General features: G+C 40.9%; 1 protein-coding gene across 2 annotated transcripts in view; it reads right to left on the reverse strand.

The window, feature by feature from the left end:
- The window catches only part of DAPP1 (dual adaptor of phosphotyrosine and 3-phosphoinositides 1), a 51,818-nt gene that overhangs the window by 16,593 nt on the left and 16,568 nt on the right, over window positions 1–18,657 (reverse strand). For both annotated transcript variants that reach the window (XM_039540655.1, XM_039540654.1), the window contains exons 2-3: window positions 11,548–11,670; window positions 4,539–4,672 (exon numbers count right to left, since the gene is read on the reverse strand). In XM_039540655.1, coding sequence (XP_039396589.1) covers window positions 4,539–4,672; window positions 11,548–11,670 — 257 coding nt within the window. The remainder of the gene's footprint in view (window positions 1–4,538; window positions 4,673–11,547; window positions 11,671–18,657) is intronic.

Raw genomic sequence — 18,657 nt, forward strand, 5'->3', positions numbered from 1 at the left:
AATTTGGTTTTCATATCTGGTTAATGATTCAAAGCCTACACACAGTTTTAAAAAACATTAGCTGAGAACTCGTTAAAAAACCAAATAGAGAAAAATAACCTTTTGGCTATGTTAGTTTGGCAAGAAGACAGAAATATGACAGTATATTGCTTCTACCCTTGTTACTGAAGTGAGCTTTTATAACAGTCAGTTGTCTATTCAAGAAACTGCCTCACAGCAAATACTAGCCTGAGTCACACTTTTGTTTGTTTTAATTTGTTGCATTATCTGAAGTAAGGGAAGAAGTGCGCACATTGGAACGCTGAAGTAAAATCAGCATTAACGTGTATAGCTATTTGCAATGACTAATAAAGCTATAGACCAAAGTAGGGCTAGTTAGAATTCTAATGCTTAGGCCCCAATCCAGCACAGAAGTCCCCCTGAACCCATATGCATCACTTCGCAGGATCTCAGGGTAGGGTTGCCAGGCATCCATTTCTAGACTCTGGTGGCTCCAGTCAGCACTGCTGACCGAACCGTTGAAAGTCCAGTTGGCAGCGCAGAGGGGGCCTGAGCTAAGGCAGGCTCCCTACCTGCCCTGGCTCTGCATGGCTCCTGGAAGCGGCCACCAGGTCCTTGTGGCCCTTAGGTACATGGGTGGCCAAGGAGGCTCCATGCGCTGCCCCCGCCCCAGTGCCAGCTCTGCAGCTCCAATTGGCTAGGAACCATGACCAATGGGAGCTGCAGGGGTGGCGCCTGCAGGTGCAAGGGCAGTCCGTAGAGCTTCCCTGGCCACCCATGCGCCATGGGGCTGGTAGGGTCTATCGGCTACTTCCTGGGAGCCATGGTAAGTGCCGCCAGGACCCCAGTTCCCAAACCCCCTCCCAGCCCTCTGTCCCATCCCAGAGTCCCCTCCCACACCCAAACTCCCTTGCAGACCCCCCAGCTCGGAGCCCCCTCATTCACCTCCTCCCACACTCCAAACCCCTTGGGCCCAGCCCAGAACCCCCTCCTGCACCCCAAACCTCTCATCCCTATCCCCATCCCAGAGCCTGCATCGCCAGCTGCAGTCGTTACCCACCCCCGTACCCTAACCCCCTGCCCTAGCCAGGAAACCCTCTTCCTCACCCTGAACCCCTCATTTCTGGCCCCACCCAGAGCCCGTACCCCAAACCCTATCTCAGGGCCTTATGCAACTTTTCATCCATAGATCTCCAAGTGCTTTACAAAGCTTGGGTTCATAGTCTCCTCATCTGACAGATAGGTAACAGAGGCCCAGAGCACCTAAATGACTTGGCTAAGGTTTCACAGAGATACAGTGATAGAGTGGGAGGAGAAATAAACTCTCTCCTGACTCAGTGCAATGCCCTAATCACTTGAACTACACTAAAAAACACCCAGTATTTAAAAGTGAGCACAAAACAATCATTAGTGTTGTAGACAAGTTACTAGAGCTGGTCAAAAAATGAGTATGATGAAAATATTTCACGTTCCCATTCTAAATGGGTTGAAATTTTAACCCACTTTTTATTTAAAAACATATTTTCCACATCTTTTTGCAAAACGTTTGTCTAAAACATCAAAAAAGGTGTTTGTTTGTTCATTTAGTGATTTTTTTTTAATGAAAAAACATTTTCATTGACTGAAAACCTGAGTTTTGGTAAATGGAAATTTTTGAATTAAAAAGACTTCTTAATGAAAATTTCTGATAATGACAATTGATCACAAAAGTTTACATTTTCAGAAGTCGTCTATTTTTAAATAAACTTTTTGTTGAAAAAATGTTGACCAGCTCCACTAAGTTGTTGTACCCTCCTTCCCCAGTAACATGGAACTTGGGCTTGAGACCCATGAGCTTGTTTGAATTTTTTTCCTGCACCTCTACAACCTTTCAGAACCTCCACTAACTCTACTTTTAAATGTAGCAAAATGAAAATTGGATGGGGGAGCCTTCAGAGATGATTTCTATTTCTCTGTGGGTGATAGCATGTGCTTGTGAAGTCCTTTGTTTATAAACCAGCCAGAGAATAAAATAATTCAGGTTCCTTGTTTATTCCATCATGTGGCTGAGCTGCCAGTTTTACCATATAACATTCCATGCCAAGTATTTAAAAAAACAAAAACATTGATTATACAATTACTGTCCACTAGTGCTTGAGACAAACTTCTCATGTTATCTATCACTGAGTGAGAGCATGGACTGGGAGCCAGAACCGGATTCTGTTCCCAGCTCTGCCACTAATATGTCTTCTGACCTTGGGCCAGATATTTTACCTCTTTTGACCTAGTGACATTTATCTTCTTATGGATAACAGCTAAGTATTATAATTCTTTTAAAAGGCTGTGCTTGAACAGACAACTTATTGCTCCTGCTCAATTAAATTAGCTGTTACCCCACAGGCAGCTATTATTATTAATCATGTTTATTACGGTAGTGCTCGAGGGGTTTGACAGCAGGATGTGAAATCACCACTGGTGCTCTCTCTTCCTGTATATTGCTGCATATAGGAAAGTAAAGTGGAAAGGGAACAAGCTTGTTGGCGAGATACTTTAATACGCATTTCCAGCCTATAGCTCTGACTGATCTAGACAGATGAGAGGGGTTTCACAGAGCTAGCAGAATCTCATTAGGGGGCCATAAGCAAACTGCCATGCACATCATTCAGCTGTAGGGATCTAGCTTGCAGAGATCATATAGCACCAAATCCTTACTTACTAATGGATGTCACACATGGAGTGAAGGAAGGAAAAATCATAATTTTCTACATGTCATCTGAAATATTGGAAAGGTTAAACTTGCTGGTATATTTCTGACTTCAGATAAGAATCTTCTCATAGCCCTAAATAGATATTTAGACTGAAACATTTTTATCTTACACTTTAAACCACAACAGTTCTACAAACTAGGACTTTGAAGCATGGTTCACAGTATAGTTGCATTTTGAAAATAAACCTTTTTAACCGTGTGGTTGGATTAATACTTATGTCCCAAATATACAGAAGTGCTTGAATGCATATTTATTGATGTATATGCCATCGCAGTAATTGCACCTGCAGATAGTCATTTAGGCATCTATCTGATCATTTGCATGAACAAATACCACTACTGCACATACAAATTATTTGCACATTTTTTGCACGCACAAATTACTAGCAGTTTTCTGCCTTACAAATGTTCATTAATTCTAGCAATTTCCACTGTGGAGGTAGGTAAGTCTTAACCTTATTTTAGAGATAAGAAAACCACAATAAGAAAGACTGGCCCAAGGCCCCAGAAGCAACAGTGCCAAATCTAGGGATTAGAAGTCAGGAGTGCCTGGCACCTACACCTAACCTATACTTTTAGCACTAGAATATATACCCCTCTTTCTCTCAGAATTAGTACTAGAAATTTGAACTCAGGGTTTTAAATTTCATTGCTGCAAGTGATCTGCTGGTAGGAAGAGTCTCTCTTTCTCCTTGACCCCATTTAAGCAGCAGCTGTCTGTTGAAATGGTCTGTGCCCCTCTTGTTTTAAATAACACACTGATTAAGCAAATATTTTTTAAAAAATATCCCAGTTTCAGGGCAGAGCAAGTCAACAAGCAGGCTGCTCTGCCTCAGCAGAGAAAAGGCAAAGGAGATTACTTGTTAATGGTGAGGTATAGGGCATGTAAACTGCAGATGAGGTGAGGAAACCATTGTGGATTGCTGGGATGGAAAGTAGTGGAAATAAACTCTTTCATAGCTCTCTCCTTCCTCTACTCTGAGCCCCCTCCCTCCATGCCTCCTCTTCTGAGAAGATGTTTAAATGTTATTTTGGGACAGTCATCAAAATTATATTTCTTAACCTAGTAAAATAAAAAACTGGCGGGAGAGGCGTTTAAGGGTCCTACTCTTCTCAGCACAGGCACATTCTGAAATGATTCTTCTGGGCTAAGATTGTGTTAGCAGCAAAGACGAGGCAACAACAGAAGCTTCTTATAGTGTGTGTTTGTTTTAACCTATCATCTTGTTAGACAAGTGCATAATGAGGACAGGTATTTCACTGGTAAACATCATGTGACCATCCTCTGTTCTCAGCAATCAGTTCTGTTCTCAGTAACACTAGAATAAATCGAAACTAACTCTATTGACTACACTACTGAGAGCAATTTCTATAGTTCTGTGCCACATCAAACTGCTCTAACCTGTTTCAGGCACCAGCTGACTCTAATAGATACAAAGTTCTACCACGTAGCTCCCTAAAACAGCTACGGTTCCCTCCTTTATCCAGGGTGGATCCAAGCAAAGGCCTCTGCCTCAGGGATTGGAGACAAGATCCTGTTACTGGCTCTACCCTGACACCAAAATGGGCTTGTGTCCCAGGCTGATAAACCAAAGTAAGCAGGTTGTGATTAGATTAAGCAGAAGGCATCCTTAACCTAAACCTCTGGTACATTTAACATCAGCACACACAAAATAATATCTGAAGAGATATATCTGGGCAGGTTTTGAGTAAAAATGGCTGTCTGGTGTAAATATGAAGTGGGTTCACTAAAACTATCTTCACACGCACACATATGACACACATTGTTTACCTGTCTCGCTTCCAATTAAAGGCTGGTTTGCAAAATGCATGACTAACTCCTTCAAGCTGGGAAATTCATTAAAGCCAAACTTGAATGAAGACCCCATGTGCTCCACATGGAAATGTTTCACAGAATCTCTTGCTCTAAAAGGAAAAAGAAAATTGTCCAAATATGTAAAGTTTGAAAATTAAGAAATGTCGCTGGAGGAAAATGTAAACACTTATTGCTTTGTGCTTACACAGCACCAACCACGTTTAGATTTTGGAGCTTTATGAACATTGGGACTGATTTTTTTTTTTTTTCAAAGATACAGCATGTTCAGCGCTCTCATTCACTCCTGTAGGAGTTGTACGTGCATGGCATCTCTGAAAGCCAGGCCTATTAATTAAGAGTTGTAACACCACTATGAGGTAGGGTAAGTAATATCACTATTTTACAGATGGGGTAATGAAAGCACAGAAAGCTTAAGTGACTTGTCCAAGGTCACATTGTGAGTCAATGGCAGAGTCAAGACTAGACCCCAAGAGTCCTTTCTCCTAGCCTCCTGCTGTATCCATCAGGATACCTGTCCAGTTAGCAGCAATATAGATGCTCCCCAACTTATGCAAGCATTCCGTTCCGGAACGCCTTGCGTAACTCGAATTTTGCATAAGTCGGAAACGTATACCTGACAATTATGTTCAAAAAACCTCCTATTTCTAGCTTACGGAACTTTTACCGTAAGTGCGGATTTGCATAAATTGGGTTTGCGTAACCTGGGGAGGTGCGTCTGTACTGCTAATTCTTAAAATATAATCTCTCCGTTCAGTGTACACATTTTATTTATTATTGGATAACATTTTCAAAATTAGGCACTTTTAAAGATGGCCTGATTTTTTTTTTAAGACGTCTCCCTAATCTCACTGTGAAGTCACTTTATGTTACAGGTGCTCAGTACTTTTTCAAAATCAGGCCTCCTTTAAAAGTGCATAAAGTGTAAGTATCTAAATATATATTTAGAGCTTAATTTTAGGCATCCGGGTTTGAAAATTTTTGGCCTACTATTTACTATCACCAACAAAGGCTCCAGTCAAGATAGGGGGTCCCTTACGGTAGGCACTAAACAAATTCACACAGGAAGAGAGTCTTATCTTTATCAGTACAATGCCATTCAGGAGCACTTGTTGATATACAAAGAGCTATACAAGTCCTGACTTCCTTGCTGGATGTTATTCATCCATAAGGCAGTGAAGCAATTCATATAAAAGGCACTGGAGCAGGCATTTCTCTTCTGTTAAAGTGGATCCTGTTAAGCAGTAAGGTAGTCCAGAGAATCTTTAAAAGAAAAGGTTAGGAAAAAACAAGAAACAAATATAGTGGCGAAAGGGAAGAGGTTATGAACTCCCATTATTTTCTCATCATTTAGTAGCAACTACTTTTCATAGTGGATGCTTACAATTCTGATATATTTTAATGGGTTTTATTAATTATATTTAATTATGTTAAAGAGCCATGTTCTAAGCACAGCTGGCCACTCCAGAGTGTGCATTCATAGGCTTTAGAGCAGCACCCTTATGTTGAAAACACTGCCTTCCTTCAGCCTCCCATCACATAATGCAGGCAAGACAGGTGCCAATAGTATACTAGGGTGTATGTTGTCATGGCTTCTTGGTACAGTGAGGTACATCTCTTCATCTAATTTCACAGGAAATAAAGTGTGGCAATGAGATTAGGATCTATTCATTGCTTAGTTCCTCTTCAAAGTTAGTGAATTTAACTACTCACTAGCTTCAAACTGCAAATGTCCATCAAAATATCAACGGATATCTGAGCATAGTTTCATACTAGGGTGACCAGATGTCCCTATTTTATAGGGACAGTCCCGATATTTGGGGCTTTTTCTTCCATAGGCGCCTATTACCCCCCCAGCCCCATCCTGATTTTTCACGCTTGCTGTCTGGTCACCCTATTTCATATTGAAGCAAGCCACTAATGATTGATTGAGAAAGTGTGTGTGCATGCGTGCGCGTGTTAGTTAAATAAAGGACAGATAGAAGGTATTCAAGACAGTAGATCAGCTATACCAGGGGTTCTCAAACTTGGGGTCGTGAGGTTATTACCTGGGAGGTCGTGAGCTGTCAGCCTCCACCCCAAACCCCGCTTTGCCTCCAGCATTTATAATAGAGTTAAATATAAAAAAAAATGTTTTTAATTTATAAGAGGGGGTCGCACCCAGAGGCTTGCTGAGTGAAAGGGGTCACCACAACCAAAGTTTGAGAACCACTGAGCTATACACTAAGACATAGAGCTGGCCAAAAAATGTTATGTATGTTCCATGAAAAATATCTGAACAAAATTAAAACTTTTCATTTTGTAATGAACATTTTTTATTAGTTTCATCAAAAAATCCAGGGAATAATTTAGACTGAAACAAGCTTGTTTGAAAATATTCATGGGTTCTTTCAATTAACCAAATTTTTGTTTCAAAATGAAAAAAATTCACTTTTCTTCCCTTTTCCCTCCCCAACCCTTTATTTCTATGGGGAAAAGAGGAGAAGGGGGGCAGTATAATGGAATGAAATGAAAAATTTTATTTGAATCAAACTTTTTCAATTCATTTTGCTGAAAAATAAAAAATAGTCAAGGGGAATACATTTTTGCTAAAACTTTTCATTTCCTTTGACAAGCCATTTTTTGTATTAAAAAAGTTATGATTAAAACATTTTGACCAGTTCTAGTGAGGTATTTTCTGATCCACAGCATCAAACGATGGAAGCAAGCATTTATACCAGACTGTAAAGCATTCTGAGGACTACATTTAATTACACTCATTGACCCTGAGTTTGGATACTAATTTTTCACATGAAACCTATTTTCATACATACAAAGTGTCATCTTTGGATGCTGTATATAAGAATTTTAAAAATGCTGAGTAATTAAGAAAATAGACTCTATGGCCTGGTCTACACTACGCGTTTATACCGAATTTAGCAGCGTTAAACCGATTTAACCCTCACCCATCCACACAACGAAGCCCTTTATATCGATATAAAGGGCTCTTAAAACCGATTTCTGTACTCCTCCCCGACGAGGGGAGTAGCGCTGAAATCGGTATTGCCATGTCGGATTAGGGTTAGTGTGGCCACAATTCGACAGTATTGGCCTCTGGGCGGTATCCCACAGTGCTCCATTGTGACCTCTCTGGAAAGCAATCTGAACTCGGATGCACTGGCCAGGTAGACAGGAAAAGCCCCGCTAACTTTTGAATTTCATTTCCTGCTTGCCCAGTGTGGAGTGCTGATCAGCACGGCCATGCAGTCCCAAATCCAAAAAGAGCTCCAGCATGGACCATACGGGAGATAGAGCGATCAGATCCAGTATGGGGAGACAAATCTGTTCTATCAGAGCTCCGTTCCAGAAGACGAAATGCCAAAGCATTTGAAAAAATCGCCAGGCTATGATAGACAGAGGCCACAGCAGGGACGGAAAGCCAAAGAATCAAATGGACGCTCAGGGAGGGAGGGGGGACTGAGGACTCGAGCTATCCCACAGTTCCTGCAGTCTCCGAAAAGTATTTGCATTCTTGGCTGAGCTCCCAATGCCTGAAGGGTCAAAAACATTGTCGCCAGTGGTTCAGGGAATATGTCGTCAATTTACCCCCCCGCCCAAAGAAAAGGGAAAAAAATCATCTCTCGCCTCTTTTCAATGTCACTGTATGTCTACTGGATGCTGCTGGTAGACGGGGTGCTGCAGCGCTAAACAGCAGCATCCTCTCCCCTCCCCTCCCCAGTGGCAGACGGTACAGTACAAAATGACTGATAGCCGTCCTCGTCATCATTCTGTGACTGATCCTGGCTGGCCTCGGTGAGGTCGGCCGGGGGTGCCTGGGCAAAAGTGGGAATGACTCCTGGTCATTCCCTTCTTTAAGCTTTGTGTCCTGGAGATTCAGTCCTGGCAGATGGTGCAATAGGGCTGGTAACTGTCCTCATCATAGCAGCTGGAGGCTGAGCTCCTCTCCCCCCGCCCCTTTCATGTCTAATGGAGATTCTGGACTATCATAGCAGTGGGAGGCTGTGCTCCTCTCTCCGCAACCCTTTAATGAGTAATGGAGATGTCCTGCCTGGAATATCATAGCAGTTGGAGGCTGCCTCCCCCTCATTTTATCTCACTAAAAAGTCAGTGTTTCTTATTCCTGCATTCTTTATTACTTCATCACACAAATGGGGGGATAACTGCCACGGTAGCCCAGGAGGGGTGTGGGAGGAGGGAAGCAATGGATGGGGTTGTTGCAGGGGCACCCCCTAGAATGGCATGCAGCTCATCATTTCTGCGGGATATCTGGGGCTCTGACCCAGAGCGGCTGTGCTCTCTGTTTCTCTAGTAGACTTGCCCCATATTCTAGGCAGGACTGACTCTATTTTTAGACAAAACATAAAGAAGGGAATGACCTGGGAAGTCATTCCCATTTTTGTCCATGCGCCCCCAGCTGACCTCAGCGAGGCCAGCCAGGAGCACCCATGACAGCAGCAGATGGTACAATATGACTGGTAACCGTCATCGCCAATTTCCAAAGCAGCAGACGGTGCAATAGGGCTGGTAACTGTCTCTGCTACCTTTCAAAGGCAAATGAATGCTGCTGTGTAGCACTGCAGTACCGCGTCTGTCAGCAGCATCCAGTACACATACGGTGAGAGTGAAAAAAGGCTAAACAGGCTCCATGGTTACCATGCTATGGCGTCTTCCAGGGCAACCCAGAGAAAAAGGGCGCGAAATGATTGTCTGCCGTCGCTTTCACGAAGGATTGAGTGACGACATTTACCCAGAATCACCCGCGACACTGTTTTTGCTCCATCATGCACTGTGATCTCAACCCAGAATTCCAATGGGTGGGGGAGACTGCGGGAACTATGGGATAGCTACCCACAATGCAACGCTCTGGAAATCGACGCTAGCCTCGGTACATGGACGCACACCGCCGAATTAATGTGCTTAGTGTGGCCGCGTGCTCTCGACTTTATACAATCTGTTTTTAAAAACCGGTTATTGTAAAATCGGAATAATCCCGTAGTGTAGACATACCCTATCCCTCAAAGACTTACTCTGATTTCATCTTCTAAATAACAGGAGATACATAAAACAAACATCTACAAATTCCCTCTGAGGGAATGTATTTCTTCCTCTCCTTCACAATGCAATCAGCTACCTCACAACAGTTGGGTAACTAGGAAAGCATTTACTCTGGCTGATATGCACCATGTCCCTTCATAATAAGTTATTATTACATGCATCTCTGAAGAAACTATCACTGGGCATCTAAAAGATCCGGGCAGTCTGAGCTGTCAGTGAAACTTAATATTCTCTACTCCACTCACCGGTCTTGTGCTGGAGTAACTCCACTGACTTCAACAGAGATAAACCAGCATAAAAGTGATGTAACAGAGTAAAGAATCAGGGCCAAGGATCCCGACCTGTGATTTTTATTTCAGCTAACAAAGTAACAAACCAGTGACACTGTCTCAATATTCACTACACAATTTTCAAGGATGAACAAAGCCTTCCAGCATGAACCTTAGTCTTGCAGATATTATAAACTGACACTTAAGGAGCAATTCTCTTTTTATCAGTTGTTTACAAATATTTAATTTATTCTTAAATTATTGCAAGAAGCAACTCTTTTAAATACATTTTCTGGTTTACTCTATATAACTTTCAGATTGTCATGCAAAACTGGCCTGGGTTTTGTTTGAGAAATTGCCAGTGGCAGAGGGTTAGTTCAAACAGTGCATAATTTTTCCTGCCAGTGTAAAAATATTCAGGCCACTGAGAAATTAAACTCTTTAAAAACTAAGAAATAAATGTTTGTTTCTAAGAATTTTCCTTTTCATGTTTTTTACACTAGGCACCTGTCATCAATACTTATTGTTTGTGTTGCCGTACTTCCTAGAGGCCCCATTGTACTAGGTGCTCTATAGATGAGGGTTTGTTGTGTTTGTTTTTAATGCATTCCCTGATCCACAGAGCTCACTGTCTGGGAACATGTCTGTACTGAAGATATTTATGCTGATGTCTATACACTAATGAAAACCACTGGTGTTGATGCTCTGTGCCAGTGTGAAACTGGACTTCACAAGTGCAGCTGACATTGGTTTCAAAGTGCAATATATTACAGTGACCCCAGACAATGCATAAATGGCAAGTTATTAATTTAAAGGGCGTGTCAAATGTTCTTGTCTGCAAGTTATTCATAGCAATTCATGCAAAGTCCTGAAACGTGCCCTGGTTATTGGGAACTAAAGCTCAGTAAATCAAGATACTGACTCAACAGTCAAGTACGTAAACTTTGAGCATGTATGCACTGTATGGGTTACATCCTCAACTGGTATAAATCATAACTCAGTGATGTCAGTGGACCTACACTGATTTACCCCAACTGAGGATCTGGCTTTTTGAGCAGTCACACATTGCTGACTAAAGTACTGGCCCAGCATACTGTAAAAACCTGGGATGGGCCCCAGGGGGCACTCTTAGGTTTCCCTAAGCTGTGGTCAGGATGCAATCAGGAGAAGTTATCTCCAGGCTACTAGAGTTAACTGTTGTGTTTAGTACCATAAACTTCTCACCATGGAGACTTTCTGCTCACTTCAGTCTGCCTCCCTTTATTATTATGGCTGCTAATCTAATTGGTTTTACCATTATAGAGGGTTTTGAGTGACTGTACAATGTTTAATTTTAAAGCAGTTCATGAAACAAAGCATCTCTCAGCAAGATGAACTCTTATAGACATCTGAAGTTGGGCACAAATATTAGGTGTTAGGATGTTTGTTTCTTCCTGGTATGACATTCAACAGTATTTCACTCTGTCACAACTTGCTGGTCAAAACCTTTTTTTGATTACCAGATCACAGAAACTATTAATGTGATTTTTATAAATTAAAGCGCATTACTATTGCAAATAAACATGGTAGTAAGTGAAGGATACTTATAATTAGTAGTAACGTAAAGTCATGTAAGTTAATTCAGTTTTCCCCCCATATTGTACCTTACTGAGAGAGAATATAAGTCATTCCTTTCATTACTCTTCCTTAAGAGATAGCTTCCATCACATCCATTGGAAAGAAGAAGAGCCTCTGCTGCATGGCGGGTGAGATTATCGTGGTACCACCTAACGAGACATAAAGGTTAAAGCTTCACTCAATTTTGGTTGACATGTAGTGAGTTGTGAAGCAGTAATAACTCCATAGTTGGGGCTGCAACCAGCTCTCTATTATAATCCTGAATATTCGCACATGCATGCTCTCTCTCGCGCACACACAACACACACATGCACACATTTAGCAGGACAACTCCTTTTGGCCTGGAAATTTTGAAGAGGAGACTCTTTTTGGGAAGTTTGAAAGAAACTGGCTCAGTAAAAAAAATTAACACAATTCTGACTTGGGGGCTGGGGGGAGGAGGGGCATGGAGGCCAGCTATTTTGTTCAGTTATATCTCAAAAACGGGATGGTTTTAAATATCCAAACTTTTCCTTCAGTTAGATCTTCCAAGGAACTAGTTCAGACTGTTTGAAAAACTCAAATGTTATGACTATAAAGCCGCTTGTTTCCTTCCATGGAATGATGCAGGGGGTAGCAAATTGTGGCATATTACGGGAAAAAAATTAAGTTCTCTCAACTTAGTCTCCTGATACTACTGCAAATGGGGCTTCCAGACACCATAGTGAACAGGAGCACTGTGGGGGACAGACCCAAAGCAGGGCAGGGTAGGAGCTCGTGAGCACCCTGGTTTCTGCAGCTGCTTCCTTCAAGTCTAGGTCGATTTCTGATTGGAAATTCACCCAGGCGTTACTGCTGTTTTCACCAATAGTTACAGTCTCTCCAGGACTGTGAACTTCCACCTTCAGAAAGGGGGATTGTAGTGATGTGTCGCTTTAAGCCACTGTTCCGTAATGGAACCATTCCAATGCTTCTTGTGCAACATTGTCCTTAAGCTTAAATACCTCTTCACCTCTCTGATGTGTACCCCTTGATCTATCGATAAAAAGCCATCATATCTCCTCTCAGCCTTCGCTTTGCTAGGCTGACCAAGCCAAGTCTACTCTCATAAAAGCAGTGCTTGTACTCTAAAGGCATCAATAAGCATTCAGAACTGGACAATGAAAACACAGGTGGTGAGACGTGCAGCCTGACTGGATTTATTTACATTAACAAGGGGTTAAGGCTGGATACACAAATGCAATGCAAATAGTATATAAAGTCGCAAGCCAATCTGCCACCTGTTCAGCTCCACTGGTGTTCACAACATTGGGAGCCTGATGTGATGAGCTGTTAGAATTTTAAGCACTATGTCATACAATTCTGCTCAGTATCTTGTTCACTTAAAAAGCTCAGTGGCAGCTGCTCTATGTTGGGACTCCCAATATCACTCTGGTGGTGCTGAACCAGTGGTAGCAACTACATTTTTCACAACATTTCCCTCCAGGGCCATAGAGGAATAAAGGAAGTGTGGAGCCAGACAACATTTAATGCATTTGATTATGTAAATCACTGGTTTATATTTGATACATTATGAAAAACAGCCTTTCAGCATGGATATTAAGGAGGGAAGATCCTCCAGTGGAAAAGCTAATAATAGTATTCTCCTGGAATAACAGTATTGTGTGCCTCTCGCTCTTTTGACTCAGGTAATGCTGAAGATTATTTAAACTGAAAGGGAACCACAAATGACACTCTATTATATTTTTTCAGTTTGTGCACTTTATGCATTTGACAGCACTTTGTGTTTAGAAACTAAGTGAAAAGACCCTTTCAGATATCAATAGGCAAGCAGAAAAACCCAATTAAAAAAACCAGGTAGACTGTTTAAAAGGTGCTCTCTCAGAAAATGAATTTTAATTAAAAAAAAAAAAAAACAACTCAGGTTGACAATGTCCCTCTAAATACTTATTCACAGCTCCTTGGTTGTTGTAGTTTTTACAAAAATCTGAGTTTAATTTTCTATAATTTTTTTTCCTTTCGTCCTGCAAGAGACATTGATTTAGGTGGAAGAAATTTCTTTACCCTTTTCAGGCTCTGTCTACTATTTTCTAAAGCTGTATTTCCTGAAATGTTTTTTCTCTGGTATACTTCCTCTTTTGGGCAAATGTCTCATGCAGCACATACTATTGTAACCAAAAAGATAATGGTGTTAAGAAAAACCCTGTACATTAACAGATCATGTCAGCAACAAAGTTCATCCATATCACTAAACAAACTGCAGACAAATAGATCCGTCTTGATTAGAATCTTCAGTGGAGGAAATATAACTTTTTGCAGCAGAGGGAAAGTGAGTGAAATTATTCTGTCATTTAAAAATGTTAAGTAGTCACTTATAGCCAGGACTCCGTCCTGCAAAGTTCTGAGCACTATTTGTGGGATGTAGGTTACCTGGCTTAATTTCTAGAGGAAGGTAACATAGAATAGAGTAAATCAGAATAAAAAAGGGCATTGAATAAATGGGAAGATCTCACAGAAATTGTCCTGGTACAACTTAAGGGTAGACTGGATACCAGAAAGGGCACAGACCACACTGGCCAGACTACCAAACCCTGTTAAAGGCCCTGTCCCTATATAAAAAGTCTAAAAATGAGTGGGAGAGGAGAGAATACAATATCTGGCAGTCACATGGTCGACTGGGCCCTGTAAGAAGGAACTGGTCCAGACCACCTGTGCCTCATTAACAGCTTCACATGGCATCTGATAGAGGACAGCTGATCTCTATAAACATAGCGAAACAGAGAGAGGAAGCTGTGACAGGGACTCTAGGGTAGCAGTGAGCAGGAGCTTCCTGCAGAAGACTCTTGACCAGTGAGGGGGGGCTGGAAGCACCAAGCAAGACAGAAGCCTGGGATTTGGGAAGAATTTCCAACAGCAGATTCCAGGGGAGAAGAAAAGAACCCCGCAGCTTGGAAGGTCTGGGAGTGGTCTGCTAAAAGCAGGGAATTGCGTTGAACTTTGTAGACTTTGAGTTTTGTTCTGAACTATGATGTTAATAAACCCAGACCCTAAGGAGAGGTGTCGAAGAGAGAGAAGTCTGTTTGTGGAGTTTATTGAGGATCCCTGGTGAGAGGAAATGAAGCAAGGTGCTGCAGAGCCACCCTAGCCACAAAGGGGCCCTCAGGAGGTAGTCAGTCCATATACCCTGGCAAGTGAAACTGTACTCTTGCTAATAAATAAATTACTAGTGCTACTGTGCGTGTCTTAAGAGACAATTGTGATTTAGGGGACATGCTCGGCATGAACTGAGTTAGCATTTTGTTTTGACCTAAGGAAATCTGAGAATAGCAGGGCTCTTGTTTTTATTTTTCCTTTCTTTGGTCTGTATATATATATATATATATAAGAAAAGTTATTAGGACAAATTCTGCTCTCCGCTACACCAACAATGCATATAGTTTGAATTTAGACCAATGTAACTGAAAGCAGAAGTTGGACCACAGCATTTCCTGGCATTCATGATACAGCAGTCACTAAACTGACGCATGGTAACAGTGTGTCCCCTTTTTCTCCTCATTCATCATTGCAATTCAGTATTTAAATGGACACTTCCTATGAAGTTTTAATGATCATTTAAGATTGCTGCTTGAAGCTTATTTAAGAAGCAAAGGCCAATTAGTCTGTATAGCTCCTTATTAAAAAAGAATTCACAATTTTAAGCTCTGTGGAAGACAAGACCCCAATGAAACCTAATGCAGATAGAAACTTAACACTACCAAGATTGTTTGGGTTTAAGATCTGCTCAGAGAACTACCTACACAATATGCAGTAAAACATAATGCACATTTAAAGATCAAAGCATCATCCTTTAAAACACCTGTTAGCCAAAATGGGCTTTGTAACCAAGCCCCAGAATAACCAACAGTCAAAGGCCAGATCGGTGTTGTTCGAATACCATGGTGATGAGCCCAGTATAAACAAGTAGCCAATTCTAGAGCTGGAAGAAAGGGCAACATGTTTTTTTGTGAAATTTCATATAAAATGTTTTCTTACTTCATTCTGTGATCAAGAAACAATGGTTTTCCCCCTAAAATTTCCAGAAAATATTTATTTTCACATTGAAGGCATGTTAAACTTGAAGTTGTTCATGTACACTATTGTTCCCTCAAAAGAAATGAGACGTTTCAGAAGGCCTATTTTTAAATCTCAGAAGTATTTTGAATAAAATGCCATTTTCATTTTCAAATACAGTTTCTTTTCAAGTACAAAAATTAAAATAGTTTTGATGAAATGGGACCTTTTTAAAAAATTGAAAATTAAATGGAAAAACTTAACATTCATAAAATGGGGTTTCTAGTTTTTGTTCAAAATGTTCTCACACCTTTGACTGGATGTATTTTGGCTTTTAGGTTGAGGGGTTATTTTGGGAAATGTTTTTATGGCAAGAAAGCCCCCACACAAACAAAAATCCCTGAAATCCTGGTCAGCTCATAAAGTATAAATGGATGTGGCCATATCGATTAGTTGTTGCTACCAAAGCAACTGTGTCAAACTTAGTAGAATTACTTTCTTTCTTCTTTTTGCTCTCTGACACAATTAAAGGCCTCAGTAATCTGGACATTTTTATTATTGACTGATCCTTGAGATGGTCACTCAAAATATGTTTTCTTTGACCTACTGCATATATTTAGGGACAACCTTTTTTATTTTATTTTGGTTAAAGCCTGCAGACAAATCAAATATTTTCATGCAAATATCACCAGGAAAGTCTGTAAATGGCCATTTATGCATATAAATAGATGGTTTGCTCTCAGTCATAGTAATGGTTTTCCTCAAGTCAGCAGTGTGGATGTTCAAAAGGTCAGAATTCATCTCAGTACAAATCTGCTATGAAATGTACTTGACAAACAAGTTTTTAATTACACTTGGCATTGCTGCTAGTGCGGGTCATCTGTTTGCAAAGGGAGTTCATGTGTGACACGAGCCATGGGGCTGTCCCCCTGTAAAAGGGTTACAGATCAGTTTCCGACCTGCACTAGCCTCGGTTTAACAATCTGTAGAAATATTTTAATGTTAAATATATAACTAAGACATATTAAATACATTGACACGCCACATTTTTATATTGTTCTTATATTCTTATATTGTTCTACTGCAGTACTGCCTAGGAGCCTCCCTTGTCCTATTGTGCTCAGCACTGTGCAGACACAGTCAATGATAGCTGTGGATACAGTATTGAAACAAGATCCAGACATCTTTTTACTGTCTCTCTCAGTGAACTCTACTTCTGCACAATTTTAACCACACACAAAGCTCATTAAAGCAGCCTAGATTAACCCGAGGAGCCACCCAGAGCCTTATTTATTGACAATACAAATAACTGGCAGCTCGATTTGTGCATCTTCAGGAAAACCCCATTTGAAAATAAACTGTTAACCAACCCCCTTAAATTTGACTGAAGAAAAGCAGTATAAAATAGTCATGGTTATGTAACTGGGTTCAAAAAAGAAGTAGATAAGTTCATGGAGGATAGGTCTATCAATGGCTATTAGCCATTCGCTTTCGGTGTCCCTAAACCTCTGACTTCCAGAAGCTGGGACTGGATTTCAGGGGATGGACCACTCTATAATTTCTCTGTTCTGTTTTCTCCCTCTGAAGCAGCTTGGACAGGATACTGGGTTAGGTAGATCACTGATGACCCAGTATATCCATTCTTATGTGAATAAACAATCCATTCTAAACATGTCTGCATACTACAGTACACTTGTTAGTCACACATTGACGATAAATAACACTTCTGGGTGTGAATAGTACATTCAGCTAGGAGACCTGGATCAAAAGAACTTTACACTGGGTGGTCAACTTTAACTTAATCTCTGTTTTCATTCTATGTGATGCCTGAAGCAGACAGCTGTTTGGATTAGGGAATCCCATCCAGCTCAGTGGCTTCTTAAATACAGAAGGGATTGGGAAACAATGGGCAGGTAATTTAAAACAAGTATTGCTAATGTTATGAGGAGGAAATTAATATAGCTGCTAGTATCATAGAAAATGAAAGGACTGTTCACTGTTAAAGTATCTGTCTCTTTGAATGCACCACTAAGATCAGCCACATGTAATTCCAATTCTTTGCTTTCTTTGAATACACTGAAAGCCATCCTATGTAATATTTGTTTGAATTTGCACCGTGGTTTGGATTCTATCTACCTCTGAGATTCATCAAAGGGATTTTGGGAAAGTCCCTCCAAAAATAACTCCCCTACTTTACGCAGAATAAATAGTTTGTTTCTATGAGTAATGGTCCAAAAACAGAGCTCTACACACTGCAGCTGTATTGTACTGAAGGTCACCCAGGGACACACAGCCTGCTTTGGGTTCTTGGGAGGGCTTTGTGTGAATGGAGAGATTAAGGCATTCTAGTGCCATAGCTATCTCCACTGCCATTCATTTATGTGGTACTAATATTTTTACAATGGGTTCCTCTTTGTCTGTGCTAAATCCTACATACAATATGAGGAGAGAAGGAAGGTTGTTTGCAGAGAGGAGGAATGAGGGACCATGCAATCTTATTTATTTGTATCATCATTTCCACAAAAGTCATTTCTTGGAAACATAACCAAAGAGACAGGTGATGCTCTCAGACAAACAAACTTATACTGAGTCCTGGTAACGTTAATACTTTGCTCCAGAAATTTATTTTAGGCTTAATTGGCATGTGCACACACAAACACATATGCTCTCATGGGATCGCTGTGTCTGACCAGGGCATAATCCCCAAGGAAACCCAAGTAACAGTCTCATCACCATCCTCTATTTGCGGAAGGCCGCTTTAAATTACAACCTTATCTACACAGGACCCCTCTCCTGTGCTGAACCAGTGCCTCTCCTGGGCATGTTCACCCTGACTCTTTGGCTTTGGAAGTCTTCCAGTAGGTCTAATAGATGTACATTGTTGGATGTTACTGTTTCTCCAAAAGTTCTCATTTCTCCCAGCAAAATCTCAGCTCTTCAGTTAATTTTCAATTTCTTGATTCCTGCTTTATTTTTTAGTCTGGGCTCTCCACTGTTTGTCACAGCTTCTGTAATACCAAACTTCATTTTTTCACCTCTGCCAGAAGGACATTTTTGTTTTCATCTGTTTATTGCTTCAATTACTTGTTGCCCTGGGTAACCTCATT

This window comes from Mauremys reevesii, linkage group 5 (genome assembly GCF_016161935.1).
Source record: "Mauremys reevesii isolate NIE-2019 linkage group 5, ASM1616193v1, whole genome shotgun sequence".
Taxonomy (NCBI): domain Eukaryota; kingdom Metazoa; phylum Chordata; order Testudines; family Geoemydidae; genus Mauremys; species Mauremys reevesii.